This window comes from Clarias gariepinus, chromosome 1, assembly GCF_024256425.1.
Source record: "Clarias gariepinus isolate MV-2021 ecotype Netherlands chromosome 1, CGAR_prim_01v2, whole genome shotgun sequence".
NCBI classification, from domain to species: domain Eukaryota; kingdom Metazoa; phylum Chordata; class Actinopteri; order Siluriformes; family Clariidae; genus Clarias; species Clarias gariepinus.
The window spans coordinates 11,782,028-11,796,619 of NC_071100.1; the positions used below are offsets into that span (position 1 = coordinate 11,782,028).

General features: G+C 38.5%; 1 protein-coding gene across 1 annotated transcript; it reads left to right on the top strand.

The window, feature by feature from the left end:
- The first annotated feature begins 12,166 nt into the window (after nucleotides 1-12,166).
- On the top strand, nucleotides 12,167-13,117 carry LOC128520230 (aerolysin-like protein). Its single transcript, XM_053494379.1, has one exon. It carries the CDS (start codon nucleotides 12,176-12,178, stop codon nucleotides 13,115-13,117), a length of 942 nt encoding a protein of 313 aa, XP_053350354.1. The 5' UTR covers nucleotides 12,167-12,175.
- The last annotated feature ends 1,475 nt before the right edge of the window (nucleotides 13,118-14,592 follow it).

Genomic DNA, 14,592 nt, shown 5'->3' on the forward strand with positions numbered 1-14,592 from the left:
GTGCCAGAGGAACAATCTCTTTCTAAATGTCAGCAAGACAAATGAGTCGATAGTGGACATAAGTACAGTACAAAGCAGCAAAGGAAATACCAGACCCCAGAGAGTGGTCAGCTTCTGAAACATCGGTATTCACATCACGCAGGACCTGTCATGGTCCTGTCACATTAACACTGTGACAAAAAAGGCCTGGCAGAGTCTCTACCACCTTAGACACTGGGAGAAACTTTAGACTGCCCTCCAGTGTGCTTAGGAACTTTTCTTTCCTGCACCTGACGGGAGACATCACGACCTGGTTCGGGAACAGCACCATGCAGGACTCACAATCTAAAGAAAGAGGTGCATGATCTGCACAAAGCTCCCTAACTTGCACTCAATCTACAGCAAGCAATGCTGGACCAAGGTCAGGTCGAGATCATGAAAACCACTTCCTGACTGTTTTTTCTGTTGCGGTCAGTGAGACGCTGGACTAAACCATTTTTGCGCACTGCACTTTTATGGACAATTATGGACAATTTATTGACATTACACATTTACACATTCATGCACATTTCTACACACCCTGGACATTTCTATTTAAATTCTATGTCAATTACCCCAAGTGTATCTGTATTTTCCATTTTTGTAGTCACATTTTGTATATTTTGTACGGCTAGGTATGTTAAAATACAGATCTGGCCATTAAGAATGCACGTTTTGAGAAAAGGAATCTTGCGAGCTGCCGCAACAGCGCGAGGCAAGCTGTGAAAATGCCGTTCATTACCTGTAGGGGGCAGTCGTGTTTTAATCTAAAGTATTGTGTGAAGCCGAAAATGTGTTATCTCTCTTAGGCGCCCATTGACAATAAACATGTTACAATAAACAAAATTTAAATAATCGTGTTGAGCTCAAACTGTAAATATTGATATGTATTTATTCTTCATTTTCTTCCCTCCTTCAATGATGATACTTCTTACACTGCGCTTTCTCCATTCAGTATTATTATTATTGGTAGTAGTGCTCCGAATTTATTATTATTGTTATTATTGTTGTTATTATTATTGTAACACACCCGCGCGTGTGTGCAAAAAGACAAAGAATACAAAAATGTATTATATGTTAGCCTAAAACAATGTTGTTTTATGGTGTTTATACACTAAACAATAAACACTGCCATTTGCAAAGTGAAAATGAGTTGCGCATGCGCGCTTTTTAATCTGAGGCTGATTAACGTGTGCGCAGATATGAGCAGATTTAGCAATAAAACTACAGAAAAAATACAACAAACACAAACATATATGCTACTCACTGAATACAACATAACAGCAAGCAGAATCCCCGGGCTTTGACTGCGCTTTCTCCATTCATTAGTGGTAGTTCACTAAAAAATGCTGGGTTTCTGTAAACACATCGTTGGGTTGTTTATATTGAGTCAAAATTCTGTGTTTTGTTGGGTACTTTAATTACACTGTTGGGTAGCTTTTGCTATGAATACTAAAAGTGATGCATAATTAAACTCGATGCAAAAAACAAAAGGCAGCGTTTTGATTAAAAGGATGATAACTGTGTAGTTTCTTTTTTTCTGTGCATAAGAATTGCATTTCAATGAATGTTTCATGGTGCTCCAGATGGCCAGTCCTTCACTGGTCAAGACAATCTACCAGGTTTGTTTATTCTCCAGAGAAAGAATAATACGACTTTCCATACAGTAAATAAAAAGAAAAGTATCAAATCCAACTATTAAGTCTGATTTAATTTATTTTATTAATCATTTTTATTTTTTTCCAATATATTGTGTTTTGCGGGGAAACGTGAGCAGAGACGTGAGACACGTTTTTTAGGACCGTACGAAATGGTGAATGTACCTATTCTTGCATTGTCTTGTGATGTGACTTCTAATAGTGAAGATGTAGAGTGATAATCCGACACACGTACTAGCAGCGTGCTAGGTTTAAAAACTGAGATTCTAGCTGATTTGGATTTTCCTCTATTTCATCATCTGACTCTCAGGAGTATGATATCAAAGAGTTGATTAGCGCATTTGGAACAAAACCAAAAAAGGCATGAAGAGCATTCCCCATGGACTCCTGTAAACAGTTAAAATAACATTCTGCTGATGATTTTTTTTATTAAGGGAAAAAAGCTATCCAAACCTACGTGGCACTATGTGAAAAAAGTTATTTGTCCCAAAAGTTACTTCCCAGAGCACAATGGCGACTCATTCATGAGCTCATAAAAGAACTCAAGACAACATCTAAAGAACTGCAGTTTAAGACCTCAGTTAAATAGGTGGTTCATGCTCGATGCTTCAATGTGGCTGAATTAAAAAAAATTCTGCAAAGAAGAGTCTGCCTAAATTCCTCCAGAGCAATGTTATCGGTTATTGCAAACGCTTCATTGCAGTTGTTGCTGCCAAGGGTTGCAAAACCAGTCATTAGGTCCTTTTTCATGGCTGCAAACTGAGGCAAGTTAAGGTGAAGTGCCATGTTTTGTCATGAAAAGTTGATATTTTGTTATTTAAGGCTGTTTTGGGGGTTTAATTAACATTGTCAAATCATATTAATGAAATGCATTCCAAAAGTCACTTCTTTTAAAAACAATTAATTCTGACACGTTTTTTTTGTGTGAGCTTTTGTGCTTTGTTGTGCTTCAGTACTAAAATAAAAAGCATGTCAATAATTCATGATTAAATTGCCAAAAAAACAAACATGTCTTCTTAGATATTCCAATGACAGTTTAAAGAACTTAACCTATGTGAAAAGCATATGTAATATACCTTTCATCTAACAAAAACCTGTACAGGCAAACAATGACCTTTAATTGAAAGTGTATTGTATAGTCCAACACCGCCTTTTTCTGAATTTTTCCGCAGAATCTAGTCACTGCCATTGCCACCAAGAACAAACATGCCTTCTTAGATATTTCAGTGACAGTTTAAAACATTTAACCTATGGGAAATAATTATAATAAGGCTTTCATCTAACAGGAACTGTACAGGCAAACACTCACCTTTCGTTGGAAGTGTAATGTATGGTTCAAAAACAGATAGTGTCTTTTGAATTCTTCTGTAGAATCCAGTCACTGCCTTTGGCAACTAGAACAAACATTCCTTCTTAGAAATTTTAGTGACAGTTGATGTGTAATATATGTAATATGCCTTTTAGCTAAGACATTATGGGATCCCCGCACCTTTCTTTGGAAGTATAATGTAAGGTCCAATACTGCCAACATTCTTATGCATTTTGTCCTCTGAATCAATTAACTGTAATGTTGTGTTTCAGTCCTACCCAAATTCCTCCATTTTGTCTCCTTATAAATTAAGTGTAGAAACACCTACATTTAAAGTAATTTTATAAACATTGCAAATAATCCATGGTTTTACAATTTGAAGATCACTTAACTACAAAGAGAGTTGAAAGTATTATACATCTCACTGTTTTTCTAAAGCGCATTTATAAAAGTCAAAGCTGACCTACGTTCTGTAAAGCTGAAAGAAATTTAACACTTAAAAGAGCACAATGACATGACAGCATATTCATTATTAAATGACTGAGGAGACACCTGACATTAAAAAATTCTCAAGAGTCCAAGTTGATCTTCCTCTTAAATGTATGATCGTCCACAATCTATAGGAAGTTACTGAAAAATGTACATCACCCTTGTTTATAATCATGACTGTAAAATGGTTAGCAGTAATTAATTAGCACATTTGAAGAACCCTGTCTGAATGGAATAATCATGTCACTGATGTTCTGTAGAGACAGACCATGTAGTGCCTTAAAAACAAACAGTGAAATTGAAATCATTGCCATAATTGTCCAAAACTCAATGTAAAAAAATGCTTACTGTAAGTACTGTTCTCAGGCTCTCCAATCTGTGAAAGAGTGTGTGAAATGATTGTGGAATACTTTAAAAATAATGTTCCTCAATGTCAAATGTCAAAGGCTTTGCAAATCTCATCATCTCATCATCAAAAGATTCAGAGAAACTGGAGAAATCTCTGTGCTGAAGGGACATGGCCAAAGACATTTGTTGGATGGGCTCAGACAACACTCATTGGCATGATTGTGTCGTTGACATCATTAAATGGGCCCAGGAATACTTCCAGAGGTCACTGTTGGCAAACACAATCCACCTTCCTATGTGCAGATGCAAGATCCAAGATGGCGCCGGTTATCCAAGATGGCGCCGGTGAGGTCGACTGCCGTCACGACTGCTCCGACCACCTTTTCTTTGTTTTTGTTCTTTAAGTTAGTTTACAGCGTTTTAAAACCGGCAAAATTACCACCATGGGGTACATTAGTTATGATAGAGACACTCTTGTTTCTATTGGTATACAATGTACTCACAATTCGACGTTTTTAACTCCGGATCCGAGCTGGCCGAGTGAGATCCTGAGGGACAACAAAGGACGCGACGCGAAGCGGCGGCCTCGAGGGAAACGAGCCGGCGTCAGGAACAGGCTGAGAGCCCGTGCACACCGCACACCTCTGCCTAGCATCCTGCTCGCCAACGTCCAGTCACTGGAAAACTAGCTCGATGACCTCAGGGCCAGGTTAAAGTTCCAGAGAGACATTCGGGACTGCAATCTTCTCTGCTTCACTGAGACATGGCTGAACCCAGCGGTGCCGGACCACGCCATCCAGCCGGCCGAGTTCTTCTCGGTTCACAGCATGGACAGGACACGGGACTCGGGGAAGTCAAGGGGAGGCGGCGTGTGTTTAATGGTGAACAGCAGCTGGTGCAACAGCGCAAGCGTTGTTCCTCTCACACGCTCCTGCACACCCAACCTGGAACTACTGTCCATCATGTGTCGTCCTTTTTACCTTCCTCGGGAGTTTACATCGGTCATAATCAGCGCCGTTTATATTCCACCACAAGCGGACACGGACACTGCCTTATGCGAGCTGCATGAGGCACTCACACAGCAACAAACACAACACCGGGACGCTGCGCTTATTGTGGCGGGGGATTTTAACAGTGCCAACCTCAAACGCGCAGCGCCGAACTTTTATCAGCACATCACCTGCCCCACCAGGGGCGAAAGGACACTGGACTACAAGGCACAATCTTGTCCACTGTTTGGTAAATCCGACCACGCCGCCATCTTCCTCATGCCAAAATACAAACAAAGGCTGAAACAGGAAGTTCCGGTTCAGAAGGAGGTCGCGTGCTGGACGGACTAATCGGTGGCCGTGTTACAGGACGCACTCGATGACGCAGACTGGGACATGTTCAGAAACAGCTCCGATGGTGACGTCAGCGTGTTTACGGAAGCGGTTGTGGGATTCATTGGGAAACTAGCAGACGATACCAGAGAAAAAAAGACTATTAAAACGTTTCCCAACCAGAAGCCGTGGGTGAATAAAACCATCCGCGACGCTCTGAAATCTCGCACCGCTGCCTACAACACGGGACTCGCGTCGGGGGACATGGAACTATATAAGGCTGCGTCACACAGCGTCCGGAAGGCGGTGAAAGAGGCGAAGCAGCGATACGGGAGGAAACTAGAGTCACAACTCCAACAGAGTGACTCTAGGAGCCTGTGGCAGGGATTAAGAACAATAACGGATTATAAAGCACCAACATCCGGTATGATAAACGCAGACGTGACTCTGGCAGACGAGCTGAACACTTTCTATGCTCGCTTCAAGGCTGCAGCTAAAGACGCTAGCGATGCTAATGCTAGCGGCGCTCACGGCTGCAGACAGGAAGTCACTGCCAGCACCGGAAGCGCGTTCATCATCTCAGAGCATGACGTGAGGAGAGCCTTCAAGAGAGTGAACACCAGGAAAGCAGCAGGACCAGACGGCATCTCAGGCCGTATTCTCAGAGCCTGCGCAGACCAGCTAGCACCTGTGTTTACTGAGATATTCAACATCTCTTTATCTCAGTCGGTGATCCCCACATGCTTCAAAGAGTCCATCATTGTTCCTGTCCCAAAGAAACCTCATCCTGCTTCCCTCAATGATTATCGCCCTGTAGCCCTCACTTCAGTAGTGATGAAGTGCTTTGAACGCCTGGTCAAAGACTTCATCATCTCTTCACTACCAGACACACTAGACCCACTACAGTTCGCTTATCGTACAAACCGTTCCACGGACGATGCAATCTCTCATCTCCTCCATACATCTCTCACTCACCTGGACACTCGGAGGGGGAATTATGTAAAAATGCTCTTCATCGACTACAGTTCTGCATTTAATACCATAATTCCCTCCACACTTACCACCAAGCTGGAGCACCTGGGACTCAGCTCATCAATGTGTCAGTGGATCTCCAATTTTCTGACTGGCAGACCACAGGCAGTAAGGATGGGCGGACATGTCTCAGCCTTCCTCACTCTCAGCACTGGAGCCCCCCAGGGTTGTGTTCTGAGCCCCCTGCTGTACTCTCTGTACACCCACGACTGCGTGGCCACTACCAGCTCCACCACCATCATCAAGTTCGCTGACGACACTGTTGTGGTGGGCCTGATCACGAACAACGATGAGACGGCCTACCTGGAGGAGGTTGGAAATCTGGAGAACTGGTGCCAGAGAAACAATCTCCTCCTGAACGTCAGTAAGACAAAGGAGCTGATAGTGGACTTTAGTACAAAGCAGGTGAGGAACTACCAGACCCCCGTCATCAACAGGAGCCCAGTGGAGAGAGTGGACAGCTTCAGATACCTCGGTGTTCACATCACGCAGGACCTGGCATGGTCCTGTCACATCAACACCGTGGTAAAAAAGGCCCGGCAGCGTCTCTACCACCTCAGACGCTTGAGAGACTTTAGACTGCCCTCCAAGGTGCTCAGGAATTTCTACTCCTGCACCATAGAGAGCATCCTGACGGGAAATATCACGACCTGGTTCGGGAACAGCACCATGCAGGACAGACGAGCTCTACAGAGGGTGGTGCGATCAGCTGAGCGCATCATCCGCATCGAGCTCCCTGACCTGCACTCAATCTACAGCAAGCGGTGCTTGACCAAGGCCAGGAAGATCGTGAAGGACCTCAGTCACCCCAATAACGGACTGTTTACTCTGTTGCAGTCTGGGAAGCGATTCCGCTCCTTGAAGGCCAACACAGAGAAACTGAGGAGGAGCTTCTTCGCGCAGGCGATAAGGTGTCTCAACCACAACCACACCACTATGCAGAACTAACAATCTTTTCATCTTTTTCATAATTGATCAAATCCATCAATCTTCTTACATCCATGAACACTATGGACAATTACATGCTCACCTTCCTTCATATATACACTACATGTCGTACGTTTACATCCTGGACCATTGCACAAAGACACTTTAATAACTTTGCACACCTACCTTCACAACTACACTACATTTTACAGTTTTACATGTACATCCTGGACCAGTGCACAAAGACACTTTAATAACCTCTGCACAAAGTCACTTTGTTCTATGCATATTTGCACACACAGCACAGTATATTTCAATTTGTACAGTAGATTTCTATTTTTGCACATCATATTTCTATTTCTATTTTTATTTTTAGTTCTATTTTTTTCCTAGCACATTTCTATTTTTATTTTTTATTTTTAGTTCTATTTTTCCTAGTTTAATTTAATTTTTTATTTAATTTCTATTGTATTTCTTTTATTCATATTTATTTCTTATTTGTAAACTTTAATTCTCTTCTAGGGTCAATGGCAGCCGTATAATGCATTTCACTACATTTCGTACTGTGTATGTTTGTGTATGTGACAAATAAAATTTGAATTTGAATTTGAAAACGGAGGCCATATGTAAACATGGTCCAGAATCGCCATGTCCTGTGGACCAAGGCTCATTTAAAATGAAATGTTTAAAAAAAGAAAAATCATCGTCTTCTATGTTCAGGCGAGTCCAAATTTGATTATCTTGTTGTAAATCATGGACGATGTGTCCTCTGGGCTAAAGAGGAAGGATACATTATAGGCAGCTTGCATTTCTTGCAAGGCACTATGAATTCTAAAAGGTATACATTATAAAGGGTTTAGATCACGTTCATTTCAGGGAATGCCTTGTGTATTTCAGTAGGACAATGCAAAACCACACTCCTGCAGCTATTACAAAAGAATGGCTTCATAGTAGAAGAGTCCATGTGCTGAATTATCTTGCCTGCAGTCCAGGTCTTTCTCCTATAAAGAACATTTGGCGCATCATTAAACAAAAAGTATGTCAAAGACGACCACAAACTCTCACAAGCTGGAAACCTATATCAGGTAAGAATGGAACCAAATTCCAACACCAAAACTCTCGAAACTCATAAGCTCAATGCCCAGATGCCTACAAACTGTGTTGAAAAGAAGAGCAGATGCTACACCATGGTAAATATGCCCCCGTCCCAACTTTTTTGAGACCTGAGGCAGACATTAAATTTGAAATGAGCTCATTTAGTGGATAAAAGTGTAAAATTCCTCAGTTGAAACATTCCTGTTCTCTATGTTCTATTGTAAATAAAATATTGGCTCAAAGATTTTTTGGAATTCAGGATGTAAGATTTAAAAAAGTGATTATACTTAATGACCAGGTTTTTCCATGAATTAATTTTTTTCTTCCCTAATGACATGCACATATTCCAACATTTATCTCTTTCATTCTCCCATCATCAACACGAGACCTTGGAGAGAAATTAAGTTGAGTCTGAACAGAAATAAGTGTTGGGACAATGCATAAGCTTATCGAAACGATGCCATGGTGAATAATCAAAAGCAAAATACTACCCAACGCAATGTTAGAGGGTGTGACTTTTTGTCCCATTGTTTTATTAGACCTTATAACTTTAATAAAACAATGTGTTTTCGGTGATGGTTTAAGGAAATTAACATCTGTAAGAGCCATATGTAAAGTGACTTCCACAATAATTGCCAATGCTCACATATATAGTCCACCCTTTCCCTGAATAACCTTTTCTTTGGAAGTGTGTTGTAAAGTTTAACCCCACCCATTTTAAGTATTATAAATAAGCATGTCTAGCTTCTGTCCTTACACCGGCATCTTCCAGGAGACTTGTTTTAAAGGCACTTCTACTTCTAGCTACCTGCTTCTGACGACTTCCTTGTAAGTGTTCCTGCTATTCTTGATCCGATGATTGTCATGATGTCTGTTATTCAACGTCTATGTAGATTATTTCAATTTACATTAATCTTGCTCTTACTGTATGTAGTAATGCTTCATTTTAAGGTTCCATTAAGTAAAATTATTTATAGCACACTTCTAACTAAATGTTAAACTCTGAACATTTTCTTTTGTAGCATTTTCTATAACCATGCGTACGGTCTTTAATTGAGTAAATAAATAAATAATAACACCAGTAATGCAAATTGTTGCAGCATAAGTGAAATAAAACACTGCTGCATTTAACCATAGTGAGTGAGTTACTTCTGAGGTCTGAATATAGACATGATAAATGCTAAATTTCAGTAATAAATATTTGCTAGGCATGAATAGTTAATCTCTAAACACAGCCCTTTTACAGTAACTTAAGCAACATACATATACTGACTGTTTTATATATTCATTTATTTTATTTTTGTGTCATTGAAATTTGAAATTGTTTTGTCACTTGTAATCACTCAATTTTTTTTTTTACATGACCTAAAATAAACCTAAACCAGGGGAAATGTCCCTGGAAGACAAGTGTAATCACATGTCAAGAAAAATGCAAACTGGTTATTAAAATCAATCAGGGTGAAAAATCACAGGACTAGCTAGTCAGGCTAAGCGTTCTGTCACTCGCTTAATCAGATCAAGTAAAAAAAGGGTTCTCTGGCGAAACCATAGCAGGAAACAGTATTGCCAAAGCATGTCCGCTAATTTTAACAATTAAAAAAGAAAAGTAACTGTAAAGTTAAGAATGTAGAGATAAAAAAGAGAAAGGCAAGATTCAGATGTTAGCCATGCTCATATTGAAGTGCATAAACTGTCATCTTGAATAAGCGAGGATAGTGCAATCTCTCTCTCTCTCTTTCTCTCTCTCTCTGACTTTTGTGTCTGTACAATTGGATGCAGTAGTTTATGTGAATGCTAACAACTGTACCATTGCTCATACGTTTTCACCCCCAGGGCCAACAAGAGTCATAAGAGGACAGAGACTGAGGTAAACTGCAGAAATTCTAAAAAGACAAAAGGTGAGCAGAGCATAAACCATTAATAAAGATAAGAAGCATAGTAATTGTTGTGTGTGTGTGTGTGTGTGTGTGTGTGTGTGTGTGTGAGAGAGAGTCGTAATATGTCGTAGTCAGGAAGTTCCTGCCACTTACGGAGAAATAATTTTTGCGATCGGACCTACATTTCTCGGTTAGGAAGCGTTTGTTTGAGAGCTTAATTATTACAGTTTGCGGTTCTCTGTGTCTGTCACAGAAGAGTGTGAGTGCGCATGCACGACCCATCCCCCACACCACCGACTTGCTAATGCCAATTAGACTCAATCAAACTTCTCTTCTATGTACTATTTCTAACCCATTCAAACTTATCTAACTTTTCTAATCTATCTATCATCTGACTATTTTAACTAATCTATCTATCTATCTATCTATCTATCTATCTATCATCTGACTATTTATAACTAATCTATCTATCTATCTATCTATCTATCTATCTATCTATCTATCATCTGACTATTTCTAACTAATCTATCTATCTATCTATCTATCTATCTATCATCTGACTATTTATAACTAATCTATCTATCTATCTATCTATCTATCTATCTATCTATCTATCTATCTATCTATCATCTGACTATTTCTAACTAATCTATCTATCTATCTATCTGTCTATCTATCATCTGACTATTTATAACTAATCTATCTATCTATCTATCTATCTATCTATCTATCTATCTATCTATCTATCTATCTGTAATCTGACTATTTCTATCTATCCATAGACTCAATTATAAATCTATCTATCAATCTATATATCTGTAACTGTCTATCTGTCTGACACTATCTATCTATCTATCTGTCTTTTAAACCTTTTAAACTTAAACTGTTTTAACTTTTTAAACTTTTTAAACTATTTTAAACTTTTCACACTTTTAAACTTCGATCTCCGGCTTTCTCAAGCCAACTTAAAGTTTGTCTAAACAAACTTTTATATCTAGTTTCTCTTATTATTGCACCAAGAAATAACATTCAGAAGCTGTAGCTTTCCAGAGGGGTTTGGAGCGATGAAATGTGCACAATATGCGCCTCAGTTGTTTGTGTCTTATTTATATGTTCTATTAATATTTTATGCATAAATTTACTGTTTTAAATCTGTGCATATTTTATTGTTTTACATGTAATGTACTGTTTATGTGATTGGTTACAATGTTCATGAAAGAAATCAATAAAATTAGGCAGAGGTTTGTGAGGATGCTGACCAGACAGGATAGAAAGAGCACAACAGCTTCAAATAACCCAAGTATAGGGCTGCACTGACGTGTCAAGGAGATTAATCATGGAAATTACATGAATATGTCGACTTCCATGCAATCTTTGCTTTCGTCCCTGCCATTGCCAGCACATGGTGGAATATCAAGGTTCATCGCCAAAAATTCCTATGTATGAAAGCGTTAATTAGTTAAATTGATTTATTAATCCAAAAAAAATTTATAAATAAAAACATCTATAAGTCGTTTGCAAGGGAAATGTATTTAGTTAGATACAGTAGCAATATTAAACAATTTATTGCAATCTATTCATTCTTTTATGTTTTCTATTATTACTTGGTGTGAGGTTTTTATTGATTAGGTGCAATTTTAACATCTTTAAAAAAAATTTAAATTATGGTTACCAATAAGAATAGATTAGAATCACAACTTAGGTCTCATTTATGGCTTAAATCGTGCGATGACATAATTTTGCTGCGGCCATTTTGTTTAAAGATGGCCATACTGGTCTACCCAAAATATATATTGGTACTTTGGTACTATCTACCTTGTAGTGGTGTGAGATAGAAGTTACAAGTAATTTATTCATTTTAGTTAAGGTTAATTAACTTTATGTAAAGCATTTGCATATATTATGAATGAATGACTGGTTTTATTCCAAAAGAACGTATTGGCCATTAGTAAGAATAAATTAATGATTTATCTATGATCTGAATCATAAAATAATATTGGCAGTAGCTTTTGATTAATTATTTTAAAAAAGAATAATTATTAAAAATGACCTTAATACAACCAATTGTCTGTTTTCTTTTTAAAGGTTAAGCTCAAGATAATGTCAGCCCTGGCAGATGTAGTTGCAGTTGGCGCGAATGGAGGAAACCCCTTTAATTTTAATGGCACTGAAAATGGATCCACATTGCAAAAGATCTGGGTGTGGCTCGGTGACTGGCAAGTGAAGGCCATAAAGGTCTGCCTTACTGATGGCCAGTCCAAGCAGTTTGGTGTACCTGCTGGGGATGTTAAAGAGTTTATATTTGAAGATGGAGAGCATTTCACCTCCCTTTCACTATGGGCAAATTCAAGGGGAACACGTCTGGGTGCCATCAAATTCAAGACAACTCACTCCAGGGAGTTCTATGTAAAGCAGAGAAGTGAAGGGTTGAACCAAGAAGTTCCAGTTGATGTTGCTTCTGGGATCTGCATGGGAATCACAGGGCGTTCAGGTTCAGATATTGATTGCTTCGGCTTCATATTCATTAACACGATCAAGTCTACTAAGCTTACAGATGTTGAGTATCCTACACTTAAGGAAGTGATACCCAAAACTCAAGAATACAAAGTTGAAACCTCCCAAAAAATAACACAGAAATCCTTCTGGTCAGTTACCGGAAAATTGGAGTTGACATACACCCTGGAAGTGAACTCAGGAATCCCACTGATTGCAAAGAAAAAATCAAACTATGATATCAAACTTGGTGTTGATGGTACATATGCTTCAGAGATCAGTGAAGAGAGAATGGAGCATTACTCATTTCTTGTTAAAGTCCTTCCAGGTAAAACCGTGGATGCGGACATCACACTTGGCCAGGCTCCAGTTGATCTCCCCTTCAAAGGCAAAGTCAAGATTACGTGCCATAATGGTGGTGTGCTGGAATTTAAAACCAGTGGAACCTACAAAGGTGTCACTTACACTGCTGGAGATGTAACTGTGACTGAATCAGCCAAAAACCTCGGTGGGGCCTCAAAATCTGCAACGTTTATTCTAAAAATGTAATGAAAATTTAATATAATGAATCTCACCTATTAGATCATTCAAATCAAAAATGTCTTCTTTGTTAGCTTGGCTTAAAGGATTGTTTCAATTATTACCTTTTAATAATCCTTATTGATATCCTCATTGATTATTTGATTTGATTTCTTTTTCAAAAGAATATTAAAATCTGTAAAGATTTCTATCAATAAAGTCAGTCTCAACATAAACACTCTACTGTTGTTTCAACTCATCTTTGCCTGTATATGAAAGCCTGTCTTTGTCCTTTCTGTTCTTTGTAGACTGTTCATATGGTGCTAAAGTACAGGAGTGTTACTTCTGAACAGAGGTGGGTAGAGTAGCCAAAAAATCTACTCAAGTAAAAGTATCTGTACTTCAAAATAAAAAGTATGGTGCAGTAAAACTCAACTAGAAGTAAAAAGTAGTAATCTGAAATATCACCCAAGTAAGTATCCGGTGAAAAGCCTCCTCAAGTACTGAGTAACTGTTTCATCACAATGTCTGATTAATTTTTTTTTAGAAAGTATGTAAGCAGATAAAATCAATAAAATTAATAAAATAAACGAAAAAAAAAATGAAATATCTGTACAAAATATCAAATTAAGGAATAAGAAATACAAATGTCCCAATCTCAATATAAAACAATATAAAGCTTTTGAAATAAATACCTACTGTAGGTAACACATGGATGGTTTGAACAGTGTAAACTATTTCCTGTGTAAGATATACTGTATGTTCAGTTGCCCTGCAAATGCCTCAGCAGATAACAAATAACATTAGAACATGTACAAGAGGCCACACTTTACCATGAACTGTGTCCAGCAGAACAAATGTAAGAAACTTATATTTTTAAGCATCTAGCTTTATTTTCTAATTAAATGTTAAGATTGCAACATTAAATAAAACCGCTAAACTAACCGCGACATGTTTGCTTCACTGTCTACCATTGCTGAAGACAACCCTCCCCCGACCCCTGCCTTCTGTGTGGCCATTTGACTCCATGCGGTTATTGGTTTTGCGGCTGATTGGTCCAACGGATTCATGTGATTATTGTTGCTACATCTGATTGGTGAAACAGTCACGTGGTAGATCCACCAGCTGCATTTCTCTGGCAAAAACAAAAAATATCTAATGTGTCCAATAAATGGTTGGAAAAGTAACAAGTCGAGTGTAGCCGAATGTAAGAGTAACGTTTCTTCTTCATGAAGTTACTCAAGTAAAAGTAAAAAGTATGGTGCAGGAAAAAGTACTCATAGAAGTATTTTTTTTTCAAAAGTTACTTAAGTAAATATAATGTTAACGATTCACATACAATCATTCACATACACTCATGCATCCATATGTACAGATACAAATGACAGAGAGAGAGAGAGAGAGAGAGAGAGAGAGATTTTAACTCACTTTATTATAACAAATTAATAAATTTACTGTTTTACAATTATATATACAAATATATTGTGGCGTGGGCGGGGTTTTGG

Coding starts and splice junctions, on each gene's coding strand:
- LOC128520230 (XM_053494379.1), top strand. CDS start 12,176: ATGTCAGCCCTGGCAGATGTAGTTGCAGTTGGCGCGAATGGAGGAAAC.